General features: G+C 52.2%; 1 protein-coding gene across 1 annotated transcript in view; it reads left to right on the forward strand.

The window, feature by feature from the left end:
* The window catches only part of LOC143768282 (uncharacterized), a 108,729-nt gene that overhangs the window by 1,716 nt on the left and 88,702 nt on the right, over positions 1-18,311 (forward strand). Inside the window, exons 2-3 of the mRNA XM_077256976.1 lie at positions 717-866; positions 996-1,175. Coding sequence (XP_077113091.1) covers positions 717-866; positions 996-1,175 — 330 coding nt within the window. The remainder of the gene's footprint in view (positions 1-716; positions 867-995; positions 1,176-18,311) is intronic.

Below are 18,311 nucleotides of genomic sequence, written 5' to 3' on the forward strand. Positions count from 1 at the left end.
ATATTTTTAGCCTGGGGCAACAGTATTCATGGCCCCTTCCTAGGCTATTAATATCAACCCGCAACTGTCTGCATAGCTTTGCTGGTTATTAAATATAGGAGCAAACTACGTCACTTTTTTAGAGGAGTCCCCCATTTTTATAGCCACTAAAGGCTAAGTATACAGTTGTGAGCTGATATTACTAGCCAGGGAAGCTCCATGGGTATTACCCCCTTTCCTAGGCTATAAACAAACTTCTGTGTGTGAATCAGAGCTGAGATCTAACGTGATAAAAGATTACAGTGCGGGGAAGACGTGAAACCTTCATATAGACGGCCGGTGGTGATGGAGTCAGTGACCGACTCTGGCCAAATATGTTTCTAGAGCCGTAGTAGAAGATGAAGATGTCGTCCTCATCATGAAGTAGTTATTTCTTATGTCGCGTGTAATGAATATCTCCTGCAGTATTGCTAATGCCGATTCCAGGGTCGGTAAATGAGACGAGAATTAGCGTTATGGAAGATGAGTCTATGAGAAACGTATTCAGCTGCCGACTCCGAGGAGGAAACTGCTTGTTGTCTGTGGCCTAAATATATAGGATTTATTAGTAGATGTAAAGAAGGAAACTAAATACTGTAAAATAATAAATCTCCTCATATGTTTCCCTTATTATCTCCAGTAATTGTATTATTACACAGGATTCTTATGATGTTACATCGGCTCATCTTCTCATTCAGGTCTCTACAATATCGGATCCTCTCGGTGAAGATCTTCTACAAAAGAGAATTTTCCTGATTTACCCATCACAGATGGATATGGACAGAGACAAGATGGCGGAGAGGATATTACACCTCACCCTAGAGATCCTCTTCCGGCTTACTGGAGAGGTGAGAGATTCTGATGACGTCACATTACATCATTCTTATCTATGGGAATAACAGATGGACAGAACTGGAGAGGTGAGGACTCTGGAAATGTCTGTAGTGAGATTTATTAATGTGTCTCTCCGTTACCAGGATTACACAGTGGTGAAGAAGACCTCTAGTGATCGCTGTCAGGACCCTGTGTCTGAGGGATGGGGAAGACCCCTGAGCCCAATCACGGGGCCTCCACCTCACCCCCTGATCCATGAGGACATCAATGACCAGAAGATCCTAGAACTCATCTACAAGATGATTGAGCTGCTGACTGGAGAGGTGACACTGCTGGGAATGCTGGGACATTATACAGTAACGCTATGAAGGGATCGGGGGGATGACGGTATCATTGTATGTGTCAGGTTCCTATAAGGTGTCAGGATGTCGCTGTCTATTTCTCCATGGAGGAGTGGGAGTATTTAGAAGAACACAGAGATCTGTACAAGAACGTCATAATGGAGGTTCCCCAGCCCCTCACATCTCCAGGTAATAGACAGGACTAAATACACACGGCCTATAATTATCTGTATGTAAAGAATGAATTCACTCCCTGTATGTGTTTCCTCCAGATCTATCCAGTAAGAGGACAACACCAGAGAGATGTCCCCGTCCTCTTCTTCCACAGGACTGTAAACAAGAAGATCCCGATGTTCCTCAGGATCATCAGGTAGATGGAGAGAAGGTGTCAGGAGATCTCCCCTATGATGTGTAGACGCCGGTGAAGGTCTTGTGCTCAGTCTTGTTTTATCCACCAGTATTATATGTTTTATACTTGTGTAATGAGAACGGTGGAGATGGCAGGATTAGAGCTGATCATAGATGGGACTTCTCCATCTGTCTGTGACTTTTATAATATTTGTTACAGGGTGAAGATCTGACCCATATTAATACTACAGAGATATATGTGAGGGGGGATGAGTGGTGTAAAGAGGAGATTCCTACATATGACTACCCAGGTGAGTAGTGACCACTAAATGCAGAGAGGTCACAGATTCTTCTCATCACCGGCTGTGGCTGCTTTATCGGTGGTGTAGTCTGGCCGTATTACCATGATCACCGTCTAGACCACAACATTCTCCTCCACCCAAAACTGTTCAAATGACTTTGGGCATTGAAAGCCATTTTCTCTAGAACTTACAACCTGGTAGATCCACCTATCCCCTGAGATTAGAAGACTCTGACCGTTACCTGCCCAGATCTGTAAACTACAAAGCCAAACGGCAGGGTATGTAGAATGTGCTGACAAGTGAGAAAAATATTATGATGAGCCTTTTAGATAAAACGGAGGGTAATGATGCTGTTGGCTTCCAAAATCCCTGATATGGGAAGAAGGAAAAAATCAGGGCTTTGAAAAGCACTGCCAAGTGCTGAGCCATAAAGTTGGCTATCAAAACAAATGAACGTTAAAAAAAACCCAAAACTTTTCATGTTAATATTCTACTCCTTTCCGATGTGAACCAGCTCCTTCCTCGGCTTATACAAATGATACATTGTGGATGTTTTATATCCTCCAGAACGGCGTCACTGATCCAATTGCTTAATTCATTAATTACACCGTGCCTATGGTGCAGTTTTTTGTATAGAAACCTTTCTTCGTATACAAAACAATACAAATAGATGTAAAATGCATATTGGCTGCACAATAAAATCCGTATAAAGAACAATATATGTACATGGAAAATCCTCCGGTTTAAGTGTGGATAGTTTAAACATCCAATATGATTCTCTATTCACAAGTCTTTGGGACCTATTAGACACACGTTCTGATATTTGTTCTAATATATTGAGTCTTAAACTGGTGGGATCTCGTTCATATTCTAAAACAAAATGCCTAAACAGTCTGTGACAGATTACACCTTTCCTAATATTATGTCTCTGGCTGGTCATCCTATTAGGGATCGCTTGGGTCATTCTTAGATCCCTGATATCGGATGAATCTCCCTTCTTTCCCTTCTGTGCTGCTGAATGTGATCATATGGTCCCTACAAGACCAGGTCCCGTCTTTCTGGCCAAACTTCACTTTTATGATCGACAACATTGAATGTGCAGTGAGGCCAAGTGTGAATTTCTGCACAATAACAGAGTTTCCCTTTATCCTGATTTTACAATTTCTTATAAAACCGACTAACTTCAGACAGGATTGTGATAATCTACATAATAATTAGTACACCGGTGCCATGATGTATCTCTAAGTTGTACGTGGCTGATGGCTGTAATATACAGTGGGCACGGAAAGTAGCGTAGAGAAAGTATTAGCGCCCCCATTTCAGGAGAGATTACTGCACAATCTGAATACCTTAGGATTGAAAACATAATGTAATTTATGACGTGGAGTGAATCCATGAAACCAGGGCTAGAGCCATGCCAACACATCTCCTGCAGGCGTGAATAAATGTACAGTGGGTACAGAAAGTATTCAGACCCCTTTACATTTTTCACTCTGTTTCATTACAGCCATTTGGTAAATTCAAAAAAGTTCATTTTTTTCCTCATTAATGTACACTCTGCACCCCATCTTGACTGAAAAAAACAGGAATGTAGTAATTTTTGCAAATTTATTAAAAAAGAAAAACTGAACTATCCCATGGTCATAAGTATTCAGACCCTTTGCTCAGTATTGAGTAGAAGCACCTTCAGAGCTAGTACAGCCATGAGACTTCTTGGGAATGATGCAACAAGTTTTTCACACCTAGATTTGGGGATCCTCGGCCATTCTTCTTGGAAAGATCCTCTCCAGTTCCGTCAGGTTGGATGGTGAACATTGGTGGACGCCATTTTCAGGTCTCTCCAGAGATGCTCAGTTGGGTTTAGGTCAGGGCTCTGGCTGGGCCAGTCAAGAATGGTCACAGAGTTGTTCTGAAGCCACTCCTCTGTTATTTTAGCTGTGTGCTTAGGGTCATTGTCTTGTTGGAAGGTGAACCTTCGGCCAAGTCTGAGGTCCAGAGCACTCTGGAAGAGGTTTTCATCCAGGATATCTCTGTACTTGACCGCATCCATGTTTCCTTCGATGACAACCAGTCGTCCTGTCCCTACAGCTGAAAAACACCCCCATAACATGATGCTGCCACCACCATGTTTCACTGTAGGGATTGTATTGGGCAGGTGATGAGCAGTGCCTGGTTTTCTCCACACATACCGCATAGAATTATCACTAAAAAGGTCTGTCTTCATCTCATCAGACCAGAGAATCTTATTTCTCATAGTCTGGGAGTCCTTCATGTGTTTTTTAGCAATAGTCTCCTATGGAGACTATTGAAGCATGCCAAAAGTAAAACAAAAAAAGTTTTTAAAAGTATAAAAATTCAAATCAGCCCCTTTCGCCCATTCAAAATAAAACAATAAAAATAAAATCAAACATACACATATTTGGCGCCGCTGCGTTCAGAATCGCCTGATCTATAAAAAAAAGGATTAATCTGATTGCTAAACGACATAGCGAGAAATAAAGTCAAAACGCCAGAATTATGTTTTTTTGGTCGCCGCGACATTGCATTAAAATGCAACAATGGGCGATCAAAAGATCGTATCTGCACCAACATGATGTCATTAAAAACGTCAGCTCAGCGCGCAAAAAATAAGCCCTCACCCAACCCGAGATCACAAAAAATGAGACACTACGGGTATCAGAAAATGGCGCAAATTTTATTTTTTAACAAAGTTGTTTTTTTTTTTTTCACCACATAGATAAAAAAAGAACCTAGACATGTTTGTTGTGTATGAACTCGTAATGACCTGGAGAATCATAATGGCAGCTCAGTTTAGTGAACGTAGCAAAAAAACAAACAAATGACAAGTGTGAGATTGCACTTTTATTTTTTAAATTTCACCACACTTGGAATTTTTTCCCGTTTTCTAGTACACAACATGGTAAAATCAATGGTGTCATTCAAAAGTACAACTCATCCCGCAAAAACAAGTCCTCACATGGCCATATTGATGGAAAAATAAAAAAGTTATCTCTCTGAGAAGAAGGGGAGTGAAAAATGAAAACGCTAAACTGAAAAAGGCTCCGGGGGTTAATTAAACCCAGCTGGCCTCCAATGAAGGCGTAGAACCATCTCAAGGAGGATCACAAGGAAATGGACAGCATGGGACTGATATATGAGTGTATGAGCAAAGGGTCGGAATACTTATGACCATGTGATACTTCAGTTTTTCTTTTATATTAAATTTGCTAAAATTTCTATATTTCTGTTTTGTTTTCAGTCAAGATGGGGTGTAATGCAATGGGATGGCTGCAATGAAACAAAGAGTGAAAAATGTAAAGGGGTCTGAATACTTTCTGTACCCACTGTACATTTATTCACGCCTGCAGGAGATGTGTTGGCATGGCTCGAGCCCTGGTTTCATGGATTCACTCCACGTCATAATTTCCATTATGTTTTCAATCCTAAATACCGTATATACTCGAGTATAAGCTGACAATTTCAGCCCATTTTTTTAGGCTGAAATTGCCCCTCTCAGCTTATACTCGAGTCATACCCAGGGGTCGGTAGGGGAGTGGCAGTACTGCAGCGCCCCAGAGTCCTGGTCGTTGCAGTACTGATGCTCTGCCGCTAAGGGGGGCTATGGTACGTCTGATGGCACTGAAGGAGTTCATCTGACCAGGTATCACATACACCAATACATTTCACAGTCGGGCCTCCAGGGGGAGCTAAGGCTACTATTCATTAGGCCACTCCTCACAGCTTGGTAAAACTGGGGGTCAGGCAGGAAGTTAGTTCAGAGAAAGCTGACTGGGTTGGAACCAGGCAACACCTTGTGGCAGAGGGTGTTGTGGGGGAAGATTCGGTAGGGTCCCTGTCAGGGGTGGGATCCTGACAGAGGCCTGGCAACGAGAGAGAACGTTACGGGACCGTGCCTGCTCAGCATACCGGCGGTGCCCAAAGAAAGGATCAGAAGCGAGATTTATTGTGCTGAGTGAAAAACGAGATCAAAGCAAGAAGGAGCATACCAGTGGGAGTCATGCTGTTAGACCGAGGCAACATCCTACTGAGGCGCACAGCCGGCGGCCGGAACGCCGAGGAAGTATAGAGCTCCAGGCAATACTTCAAACCAACGGCAGGACAGTCAGTTACAGGCGGGCTGTCTCACCTAAATCACCTACGCAGACATAGGGGGCACACTAGGAGAGGGGCGACTCTAGGGTCCCGGAAGAGCTCCGAGCCTACCCGTCATACGGGTGCGTCCTAACCAGAACATCAGGGAGGGACGAAGAAGAACATCAGAATCGAGTTGTGAGGGAACACGAGAAACAGACACAACAGTTGTGGGGACTATCCCGTAAGCACAGCAGGGGAGGACCACAACACACAGCGCTAGAAGGTAGGCACAGATTTCCACCTGCAAAGGGAGCTCTGGACGTGCCATCGGACCGGCCAGGCTTGCGCGGCCCGGTTAACCGTATTCCGGATTGAGGACCCTGAAGCCTTCAGTAAAGAGGTAAAGAGACTGCAACCTGGTGCCCTCGTTATTTATTACACTGCACCGCAACATCACCACTATTAACCACCAGCTACATTGAACTATTGCACCACCTTCATCGTGCGCCCCTCGGCAGGGTCACGGACCAGGTCTAGCCACCGTGACAACCCCAGGACAGAGACTCAGAAGGCCCGGTACCGGGTACCCCTCGGCCCTGCAGCGGTGGGGGCGCTACAAAACTTGGCGTCAGGAACAGGATCTACTTAAGCCTGAAGAATCAGGTCATGTGTGCCTTGGAACTGTGATTTACTGAGCTTGGACTGTGCTTTATTGGAAGGACTGTGTATTGCCAAAAGTTCCCGCCAAAAACCGCCGCCATTGCAGCGCCACAGGGAGCGCAGAGGAAGGAGGGCGTGCCATGGGAGGAGACTACCAAAGCGGCGCCAAAAGTAACGACCGCCCCCTCCGACTCCTGCTGCGAGGTGACGACCTGCCCAGCAGTGAAAGAGAACTGCCCCCTGACTTGCAACGGCGGGAACGAGGTGAAGAGGGAGCTCGACCCTGGAGGAATGGCGGAGCCAGATGCATGCACTGCCACCGAATGTCGGACAGCGATGATGATCAGCAAGTGCCCGAGCAACGACGAAGTGATCTCGGCTCGCCCTCACCCACCGGAAGCGAACCAGAGTCCACCACTGTGGAGGGATCTGCACCCCTTGGAGCCGGCAGCGGAGCGGAGCCTATTCATCCCGACCTCGGAGCCAGTGGAGGAGGAGCCATGGGGAGCGGAGCCGCATCCAGAGGCCGCCGAGGAGGAGTCGCGGTCCGGGCTGCAGCCGATTCCAGCGTCCTTGTTAATGGAACGGATCGACATCGGTGGAATCACATCAGGCGCAGGTATGGAAGATGCCCCTGTTCCCCCGCCCGCTCCCGCTCCCGCGACCACTCCGCATTCCAACAATAACCGCCTCTACTCGGTAGAGCGGGTGGTCCTCACCCCCGACATGATGGGGAAGCTGGTACCTCCACTACCGACCAAGATGGGAGAACCCCTAGATGTGGGCCCAGACGGGGTGATCCTCCAGTGGGACACCCCATGGAACGAGCCAGATGGAGCTCGGGGGGAAGGCCTCACCCTTGCTGTGCTCACTTGGGAACAGTATAAACAATGTCTGATCCTACATTGGAAAAACCGAATCGAGACAGAACAACCTGATATGCCAAAAACGCAACGCAGAAAGCCTGCGCACGGCAAGAAAGATGTGGTAAAGCGGGGAACTGTGCTGGCCTTTCACCCAAAGAGGGGTTGGGGCTCCATACAGGAACCGGGACTACCAACTGACATTTTTGTTACTAGTTACAATGTGAAAACTCCCTGCTGCAGCCGAGATGGTGACCCATTGCAAAAAGGGGATCAGGTGACCTATACCCGCCACCGGAACGCACAAGGATGGTGCGCACGGAACGTCCACCGATGTGAGCCTGAGGGAGCGTCACCTGCTAACCCAACCACAATTGACCCAGATTTGACAGATCTTGTTACTATCACCACCGTACGCCTTGTAGCGGCCACCGAACTGGCAAGCAGGGTTAGCCTTCAAATCCAGACGCCGGGTGATCTGACGGCACCTGAGAGACCAGCCACCGGTACAAACACCGCATCCGCCGGAGATCAGAGATCGAGGTCACCAAAAGCTGAGTAAGAATGCTTCATTTCTGTAAATAGTTCCTTTAACTGTTTGTTTCCTGATGTTGCTGCTTAAACCCATCCAGGGTTAACTCTTAAAGGGATCCCTTTGTTGACCCGGGATCCCTATTGCTTTTTGTTTGTTTTCTACTTTTTGCCCCGTTATTAAGAGACTGCCGAATCATGGACAGTGAATGATTCACAAACTGATATTGTAAATAGTTTGCACCTTCTTAAAGGTGCTCTCTATTGGTTTTACATCAAAGAAGGACTCTTTGCGAAGACACGGTTCTTGGAACCCGTACCCGAGTCCTTGCTGCGTACGGACTTGCAGCCTGAGGAGTTGCACTACCTCATAGAGACTTGGTCCCCTCTTAAAGGGAACATTCATTTATAGCACTTAGAGTCTAATGATGCCTTAAGAAAGGAAGTAATAATGCTTACATGTAAAGTTATATGTAGAAAAATAGTTAATTGTCAGAAATGTTCAATAATGTTGATAGAGGAATGAGGACAGAAAGTGAACCCGTACGGGGTTAGTCAGTGCGTCCTCCTAGGAGCCATACAGAGATGGCTCAGTGATCCTGAACTGAAAGATGGATGAATGATACGTTCTATACTGTGTATAGTAGCAGAAAGGCAGTAGGCCCGGGCAGAAAGGGGCGGTCCTGTAACAGAAAGGAGAGGCAGCAGGCCTGGAGCAGTTAGGACAGGCGGTCCTGCAGATATAAAGAAATAGAATGAAGAACAGTTGATCAGTGTTATAGTGTTTTAAGGATAATTCTTTAGTGGGTTCAGCTTATACGCCCTTAAAAGAGAAGTTAGTTTCATAATGTTTTATGAGCAGGTCTTTAGTGGATTGAGTGTGTACGTCCTTAAAGGCAATGTTAAATTATGGTTTAGAGTTTTGCACTAAGTAGAATACCCGGTTGGGTAAGAGAAGTTATTTATAGTAAGTTATTAACCATGTTTGTAACGTTCAAGTGTCCTCACCTCCCATAAAGGGAAGCTCTGTTCAAACTTGCTTATTGTTACTGCATTTTCAAAATTGTATGTCTTTTTGCTGATATGTATTGTTGTTTTCTTCCCAGTCCAGGAGTACTGGATTTAACCGGGGGGGAGTGCAGCGCCCCAGAGTCCTGGTCGTTGCAGTACTGATGCTCTGCCGCTAAGGGAGGCTATGGTACGTCTGATGGCACTGAAGGAGTTCATCTGACCAGGTATCACATACACCAATACATTTCACAGTCGGGCCTCCAGGGGGAGCTAAGGCTACTATTCATTAGGCCACTCCTCACAGCTTGGTAAAACTGGGGGTCAGGCAGGAAGTTAGTTCAGAGAAAGCTGACTGGGTTGGAACCAGGCAACACCTTGTGGCAGAGGGTGTTGTGGGGGAAGATTCGGTAGGGTCCCTGTCAGGGGTGGGATCCTGACAGAGGCCTGGCAACGAGAGAGAACGTTACGGGACTGTGCCTGCTCAGCATAGCGGCGGTGCCCAAAGAAAGGATCAGAAGCGAGATTTATTGTGCTGAGTGAGCAACGAGATCAAAGCAAGAAGGAGAATACCAGTGGGAGTCATGCTGTTAGACCGAGGCAACATCCTACTGAGGCGCACAGCCGGCGGCCGGAACGCCGAGGAAGTATAGAGCTCCAGGCAATACTTCAAACCAACGGCAGGACAGTCAGTTACAGGCGGGCTGTCTCACCTAAATCACCTACGCAGACATAGGGGGCACACTAGGAGAGGGGCGACTCTAGGGTCCCGGAAGAGCTCCGAGCCTACCCGTCATACGGGTGCATCCTAACCAGAACATCAGGGAGGGACGAAGAAGAAGAACATCAGAATCGAGTTGTGAGGGAACACGAGAAACAGACACAACAGTTGTGGGGACTATCCCGTAAGCACAGCAGGGGAGGACCACAACACACAGCGCTAGAAGGTAGGCACAGATTTCCACCTGCAAAGGGAGCTCTGGACGTGCCATCGGACCGGCCAGGCTTGCGCGGCCCGGTTAACCATATTCCGGATTGAGGACCCTGAAGCCTTCAGTAAAGAGGTAAAGAGACTGCAACCTGGTGTCCTTGTTATTTATTGCGGCCTACACTGCACCGCAACATCACCACTATTAACCACCAGCTACATTGAACTATTGCACCACCTTCATCGTGCGCCCCTCGGCAGGGTCACGGACCGGGTCTAGCCACCGTGACAACCCCAGGACAGAGACTCAGAAGGCCCGGTACCGGGTACCCCTCGGCCCTGCGGCGGTGGGGGCGCTACAGTACCATGTGACCGCTCACTACAGGAAGAAGCTGCCGGCGCCAGGAAACAGACCTGCAGGTACCGCGCCAGGAGCAGGTGAGTATAAGCAGTGCGCGATATTCTCCTGCTCCCCATTCCACCGTCGCCAGCCGCCGCTATGTTCCCCGTCCACTGCACTGATGCTCAGGTCAGAGGGCGCGGTGACGCTATTAGAGCGCGCCGCCCTCTGCCTGAGCAGTCAGTGCAGTGGACGTGGAACGTAGCGGCGGCTGGCGACGGTGGAACGGGGAGCAGGAGAATATAGTAACTTTCGGGGGCCTGAGCGACGAGAGGTGAGTATGTGATTTTTTTTTTTATCGCAGTAACAGCATATGGGGCAAATGACTTTATGGAGCATCTTATGGGGCCATAATCAGCATTTGCGCAGCATTATATGGGGCAAATGTCTGTATGGAGCATCTTATGGGGCCATAATCAGCATTTGTGCAGCATTATATGGGGCAAATGTCTGTATGGAGCATCTTATGGGGCCATAATCAGCATTTATGAAGCATTACATGGGAAAAATGTCTGTATGGAGCATCTTATGGGGCCATAATCAGCATTTGTGCAGCATTATATGGGGTGTATTTTGTATGGAGCATCTTATGAGGCCCATCATGAACTGTATGGAGCATTATATGGGGCTCCTGATTCAATATGGATATTCAAAAACACTTAACCTACTGATGTCTCAATAAATTTTACTTTTATTGGTATCTATTTTTACCGGTAGCTGCTGCATTTTCCACCCTAGGCTTTTACTCGAGTCATTAAGTTTTGTTTTTTTTTGTGTCAAAATTAGGGGTCTCGGCTTATCCTCGGGTCGGTTTATACTCGAGTATATACGTTAATTCGGATTGTGCAGTAATCTCTCCTGAAATGGGGGCGCTAATACTTTCTCTACTCTTCTGGTCAGGACTCATAGTAGCTCCAGTAGTCCACCATGAATGAGTGCAACTCCAGTTTAGTGTTGGAGTTCTCCCCTCATACATATGTTGTTGTTGAGGATGTAACTTTTTTTTTCTTTTATACATGTTCATTCTGCATGATAGTTTGAATGTGGTGGGATCGGCCTGCCTCACTTAACTGAGTCTGTAACTCCCTGGAAGTGTTTAGAAAAAGGTTTCAGTTACCAAATACCTGAGATCTAAATGTAAGATCCCTCAGCTCTGCACTATTATAAAAAGTTCTATTTAAATTTCTAATATTAATTCTTGACATTTATCTGACAGAAAATATTGGTCCTTACGATAGTTTATATTGCTTAGAGCCACCAAGTCCCATAGTCCAATTACTCCAGAGAAGTTTCACCCCACTACTCATTTTTTTTTCCTGAGGATCACTGTTCAGCTTGATCATTTCAGTAGATGTGTTATTGTCTATAGTCACAGTTTTGCCCATTAGTAGTGTTGAGCATTCCGATACCGCAAGTATCGGGTATCGGCCGATACTTGCGGGTATCGGAATTCCGATACCGAGATCCGATACTTTTGTGGTATCGGGTATCGGTATCGAAACAACATTAATGTGTAAAAGAAAGAATTAAAATAAAAAATTCGGCATTCAGGACCTGAAATTACGTCACGGCTTGCTGTGATTGGTCGCGTCGCGGCCACATGGGCGGCACGTGACCAATCACAAGCCGTGACGTCACGGAAAGAAGTAAACGCGCGCATTTTAAGCAAACAACGCTGCCGGTTCCCTCGCTGAGGTCCAGGCTGCGTCGGAGAGGTGAGTATAGCAATATTTTTTATTTTAATTCTTTCTTTTACACATTAATATGGTTCCCAGGGCCTGAAGGAGAGTTTCCTCTCCTTCAGACCCTGGGAACCATCAGGGATACCTTCCAATACTTGAGTCCCATTGACTTGTATTGGTATCGGGTATCGGTATCGGATTAGATCCGATACTTTGCTGGTATCGGCCGATACTTTCCGATACCGATACTTTCAAGTATCGGACGGTATCGCTCAACACTACCCATTACCCTTTAACTTCTTTAACCCCTCTACATGGATTTGGACTTACACAGAGACCGCTAGGCTTGAAGCCCAGTGTTACCTGCTGTTCTGTGGAGTAAGATGGGTAGAAGAATAGACAGATAGCTGTGTCAGAACCAAGAGGCCAGAGAAAACACTAACTCAGGAGACATAAGAGTAGTCAGTAAACAGGCTGGGGTCACAGCAGAAAACAAATACACAAGCCAGGAGCTGAGCACAGAGGACTGAACCAGAGGAGATCAAGGCTGTATCTGGCAGCTTCCGGCAATATGTTTCATGCTTTAGCAAGGTGTGGTGCTTTTGAAGTCCAACTCTGATTGTCCAAGGTGTTGGCAATCTCAGGCGGACATATTGCATATGCTTTGGCATTGTCCCAGATTGTCCTCCTATTGGATTGTAGTGTTGAACTGCATTGGAGTGGTGTATGGGTACGTTATTCCTAGGGATCCGTTGATATGTATATTAGGGTAAATATTAACTGACAATACGACTAAAATTGTAATTGCAAGATTATAGTTTGCTGCAAGTAAACTGATTGCAAAATATTGGGTTAGAGAGGAGCCTCCGTCCAGACGTGAATTCATTGCTCAAACGAACCACATAACTGAGCTTGAGAAAAGCATTTACACCAGGAGAGACGAGCTAGATTTCTTCCATAAATTATGGCAGCCGTGGTTGGATAAGATTAATGTTCTACCAGTATATAGTACAATTTATGGTAAACTGGAACTCTGTTTGATATTGTCAACTATGGACGAATTATTGTTTGCTCCCGATATCGTCTCCATCGGGGGGGTTAATTTACTGTAAAACATAAAATGAGTATGAACATGTGATCTGTTGTAAATCTTGTTATCGTTAATACAAATTTATCTGATTAAAACATGTTTGGTGCTTTCCAATTGGCTAAACAGGGAAGAGATTACTGCAGCTGAATACACACACACCCACACTGCCAGACTGGATGGTACTACAGATACCAGGCACCCTAATCTTAGTGGCTGGGAAGAGCCTGCACCGCCAAGAGCTTCTGGTTCCAACCCCACCTCTGTTACCAGCATCGCCTGCAGAATTAGTAAGCCGCATCTGGTGTCCGAAGCAGACATTGCAGGAGCAGATCGCAGAGGAGATGGGGCACACCAGTTGCAGAATCTCTAATATGACAAAATTGCAGAAAACCAGATCTGATGAAATCCCTATAAAGTGACTCCATTTTGTAAACTAGATGGGTATTTCCTGAAGGAACTACAGATAGTGCTTTGGAATGGTGCCCGGGCTGCCCCTGCAAGAGTCTTACACTTGCATACCCCTCAAGACCGATTTGGTGGGTGGGGCACCTCAGGTGCCGATTTGGTGGGTGGGGCCTCTCGGGCCGATTTGGTGGGCGGGGCCCCTCAGGGGCCAATTTGGTGGGCGGAGCCACTCTGGGGCCGATTTGGTGGGCGGGGCCACTCTGGGGCCGATTTTATGGGCGGGGCCCCTCAGGGGCCGATTTGGTGGGTGGGGCCACTCTGGGTCCGATTTGGTGGGTGGGGCCACTCTGGGTCCGATTTGGTGGGCAGGGCTACTCTGGGTCCAATTTTATGGGCGGGGCCCCTCAGGGTCCGATTTGGTGGCCGGGGCCACTCTGGGTCCGATTTGGTGGGTGGGGCCTCTCTAGGTCTGATTTGGTGGATGGGGCACCTTAGGGGCTGATTTGGTGTGCGGGGCCCCTCAGGGGCCGATTTGGTTGGCGCGGCCCCTCAGGGGCCGATTTGGTGGGCGGGGCCCCTCAGGGGCAATTTGGTAGGCGGGGCCTCTCAGGGGGAGATTTGGTGGGAGGGGCCCCTCAGGGGCCGATTTGGTGGGCGGGGCCACTCTGGGGCTGATTTGGTGGGCGGGGCCCCTCAGGGGCCGATTTGGTGGGCGGGGCCCCTCAGGGGCCGATTTGGTGGCGGGGCCACTCTGGGGCCGATTTGGTGGGCGGGGCCACTCTGGGTCCGATTTGGTGGGCGGGGCCCCTCAGGGGCCGATTTGGTGGGCGGGGCCACTCTGAATCTGATTTGGTGGGCGGGGCCCCTCAGAGGCCGATTTGGTGGGCGGGGCCCCTCAGGGTCCAATTTGGTGGGTGGGGCCCCTCGGGCTGATTTGGTGGGCGGGGCCACTCTGGGGACGATTTGGTGGGCAGCGCCACTATGGGTCCGATTTCATGGGCGGGGCCCCTCGGGCCGATTTGGTGGGCGGGTCCCCTCAGGGTCCGATTCGGTGGGTGGGGCCCCTCAGGGGCCGATTTGGTGGGCGGGGCCAATCGGGCCGATTTGGTGGGCGGAGCCACTATGTGTCCGATTTCATGGGCGGGGCCCCTCAGGGGCCGATTTGGTGGGCGGGGCCACTGGGTCCGATTTGGTGGGTGGGGCCCCTCAGGGGCCGACTTGGTGGGCGGAGCCCATCAGGGTCCGATTTGGTGGGCGGGGCCCCTCAGGGTCCGATGTGGTGGGCGGGGCCCCTCAGGGGCCGATTTGGTGGATGGGGCCACTATGGGTCCGATTTCATGGGCGGGGCCCCTCAGGGGCCGATTTGGTGGGCGGGGCCCCTCAGGGTCTGATTTGGTGGGCGGGGCCACTCTGGGTCCGATTTGGTGGGCGGGGCACCTCAGGGGCCGATTTGGTGGGCGCGGCCCCTCAGGGGACGATTTGGTGGGCGGGACCCCTCAGGGGCCGATTTGGTGGGAGGTGGCCCCTCAGGGTCCGATTTGGTGGGCGGTGGCCCCTCAGGGTCCGATTTGGTGGGCGGGGCCCCTCTGGGTCCGATTTGGTGGGCGGGGCCCCTCAGGGGCCAATTTGGTGGGCGGGGCCACTGGGTCCGATTTGGTGGGTGGGGCCCCTCAGGGGCCGACTTGGTGGGCGGAGCCCCTCAGGGTCCGATTTAGTGGGCGGGGCCCCTCCGGGTCCGATGTGGATGGGGCCACTATGGGTCCGATTTCATGGGCGGGGCCCCTCAGGGGCTGATTTGGTGGGCGGGACACCTCAGGGGCAGATTTGGTGGGCGGGGCCCCTCGGGACGATTTGGTGGGCGGGGCCACTCTGGGTCCGATTTGGTGGGCGGGGCCACTCTGAATCTGATTTGGTGGGCGGGGCCCCTCAGAGGCCGATTTGGTGGGCGGGGCCCCTCAGGGTCCGATTTGGTGGGCGGGGCCCCTCGGGCTGATTTGGTGGGCGGGGCCACTCTGGGGACGATTTGGTGGGCAGCGCCACTATGGGTCCGATTTCATGGGCGGGGCCCCTCGGGCCGATTTGGTGGGCGGGTCCCCTCAGGGTCCGATTCGGTGGGTGGGGCCCCTCAGGGGCCGATTTGGTGGGCGGGGCCAATCGGGCCGATTTGGTGGGCGGAGCCACTATGTGTCCGATTTCATGGGCGGGGCCCCTCAGGGGCCGATTTGGTGGGCGGGGCCACTGGGTCCGATTTGGTGGGTGGGGCCCCTCAGGGGCCGACTTGGTGGGCGGAGCCCATCAGGGTCCGATTTGGTGGGCGGGGCCCCTCAGGGTCCGATGTGGTGGGCGGGGCCCCTCAGGGGCCAATTTGGTGGGCGGAGCCACTCTGGGGCCGATTTGGTGGGCGGGGCCACTCTGGGGCCGATTTCATGGGCTGGGCCCCTCAGGGGCCAATTTGGTGGGTGGGGCCACTCTGGGTCCAATTTGGTGGGCGGGGCCACTCTGGGTCCGATTTGGTGGGCAGGGCTACTCTGGGTCCGATTTCATGGGCGGGGACCCTCAGGGTCCGATTTGGTGGCCGGGGCCACTCTGGGTCCGATTTGGTGGGTGGGGCCTCTCTAGGTCTGATTTGGTGGACGGGGCACCTTAGGGGCTGATTTGGTGGGCGGGGCCCCTCAGGGGCCGATTTGGTTGGCGCGGCCCCTCAGGGGCCGATTTGGTGGGCGGGGCCCCTCAGGGGCGATTTGGTAGGCGGGGCCTCTCAGGGGGAGATTTGGTGGGAGGGGCCCCTCAGGGGCCGATTTGGTGGGCGGGGCCCCTCAGGGGCCGATTTGGTGGGCGGGGCCACTCTGGGGCTGATTTGGTGGGCGGGGCCCCTCAGGGGCCGATTTGGTGGGCGGGGCCCCTCAGGGGCCGATTTGGTGGGCGGGGCCACTCTGGGTCCGATTTGGTGGGCGGGGCCACTCTGGGTCCGATTTGGTGGGCGGGGCCCCTCAGGGGCCGATTTGGTGGGCGGGGTCACTCTGAATCTGATTTGGTGGGCGGGGCCCCTCAGGGTCCGATTTGGTGGGCGGGGCCCCTCGGGCTGATTTGGTGGGCGGGGCCACTCTGGGGACGATTTGGTGGGCGGCGCCACTATGGGTCCGATTTCATGGGCGGGGCCCCTGGGGCCGATTTGGTGGGCGGGTCCCCTCAGGGTCCGATTTGGTGGGTGGGGCCCCTCAGGGGCCGATTTGGTGGGCGGGGCCACTCGGGCCGATTTGGTGGGCGGAGCCACTATGTGTCCGATTTCATGGGCGGGGCCCCTCAGGGGCCGATTTGGTGGGCGGGGCCACTGGGTCCGATTTGGTGGGTGGGGCCCCTCAGGGGCCGACTTGGTGGGCGGAGCCCATCAGGGTCCGATTTGGTGGGCGGGGCCCCTCAGGGTCCGATGTGGTGGGCGGGGCCCCTCAGGGGCCGATTTGGTGGATGGGGCCACTATGGGTCCGATTTCATGGGCGGGGCCCCTCAGGGGCCGATTTGGTGGGCGGGGCCCCTCAGGGTCTGATTTGGTGGGCGGGGCCACTCTGGGTCCGATTTGGTGGGCGGGGCACCTCAGGGGCCGATTTGGTGGGCGCGGCCCCTCGGGACGATTTGGTGGGCGGGACCCCTCAGGGGCCGATTTGGTGGGAGGTGGCCCCTCAGGGTCCGATTTGGTGGGCGGTGGCCCCTCAGGGTCCGATTTGGTGGGCGGGGCCCCTCTGGGTCCGATTTGGTGGGCGGGGCCCCTCAGGGGCCAATTTGGTGGGCGGGGCCACTGGGTCCGATTTGGTGGGTGGGGCCCCTCAGGGGCCGACTTGGTGGGCGGAGCCCCTCAGGGTCCGATTTGGTGGGCGGGGCCCCTCCGGGTCCGATGTGGATGGGGCCACTATGGGTCCGATTTCATGGGCGGGGCCCCTCAGGGGCTGATTTGGTGGGCGGGACACCTCAGGAGCAGATTTGGTGGGCGGGGCCCCTCGGGACGATTTGGTGGGCGGGGCCACTCTGGGGCCGATTTGGTGGACGGGGCCCCTCAGGGTCCGATTTGGTGGGTGGGGCCCCTCAGGGGCCGATTTGGTAGGCGGGGCACCTCAGTAGCGGATTTGGTGGGCGGGGCCCCTCAGGGGCCGATTTGGTGGGCAGGGCCACTCTAGGGCCGATTTGGTGGGCGGGGCCACTCTGGGTCTGATTTGGTGGGCGGGGCCCCTCAGGGGCAGATTTGGTGGGAGGGGCCCCTCAGGGTCCAATTTGGTGGGCGGGGCCACTCGGTCCGATTTGGTGGGTGGGGCCACTCTGGGTCCAATTTGGTGGGCGGGGCACCTCAGTGGCCGACTTAGTGGGCGCGGCCCCTCAGGGGCCGATTTGGTGGGTGGGGCCCCTCAGGGGCCGATTTGGTGGGCGGGGCCACTCTGGGTCCGATTTTGTGGGCGAGGCCCCTTAGGGGCCGATTTGGTGGGCGAGGCCACTCTGGGTCCGATTTGGTGGGCGGGGTCCCTCAGGGTCCGATTTGGTGGGCGGGGCCCCTCAGGGGCCGATTTGGTGGGCGGGGCCCCTCAGGGGCCGATTTGGTGGACGGGGCCACTATGGGTCTGATTTCATGGGCGGGGCCCCTCAGGGGCCGATTTGGTGGGCGGGGCCCCTCAGGGTCCGATTTGGTGGGCGGGGCCCCTCAGGGGCCGATTTGGTGGATGGGGTCACTATGGGTCAGATTTCATGGGCGGGGCCCTTCAGGGGCCAATTCGGTGGGCGGGGCCCCTCAGGGGCTGATTTGGTGGACGGGGCCACGATGGG

Source organism: Ranitomeya variabilis, chromosome 4 (assembly GCF_051348905.1).
Source record: "Ranitomeya variabilis isolate aRanVar5 chromosome 4, aRanVar5.hap1, whole genome shotgun sequence".
Lineage (NCBI taxonomy): Eukaryota > Metazoa > Chordata > Amphibia > Anura > Dendrobatidae > Ranitomeya > Ranitomeya variabilis.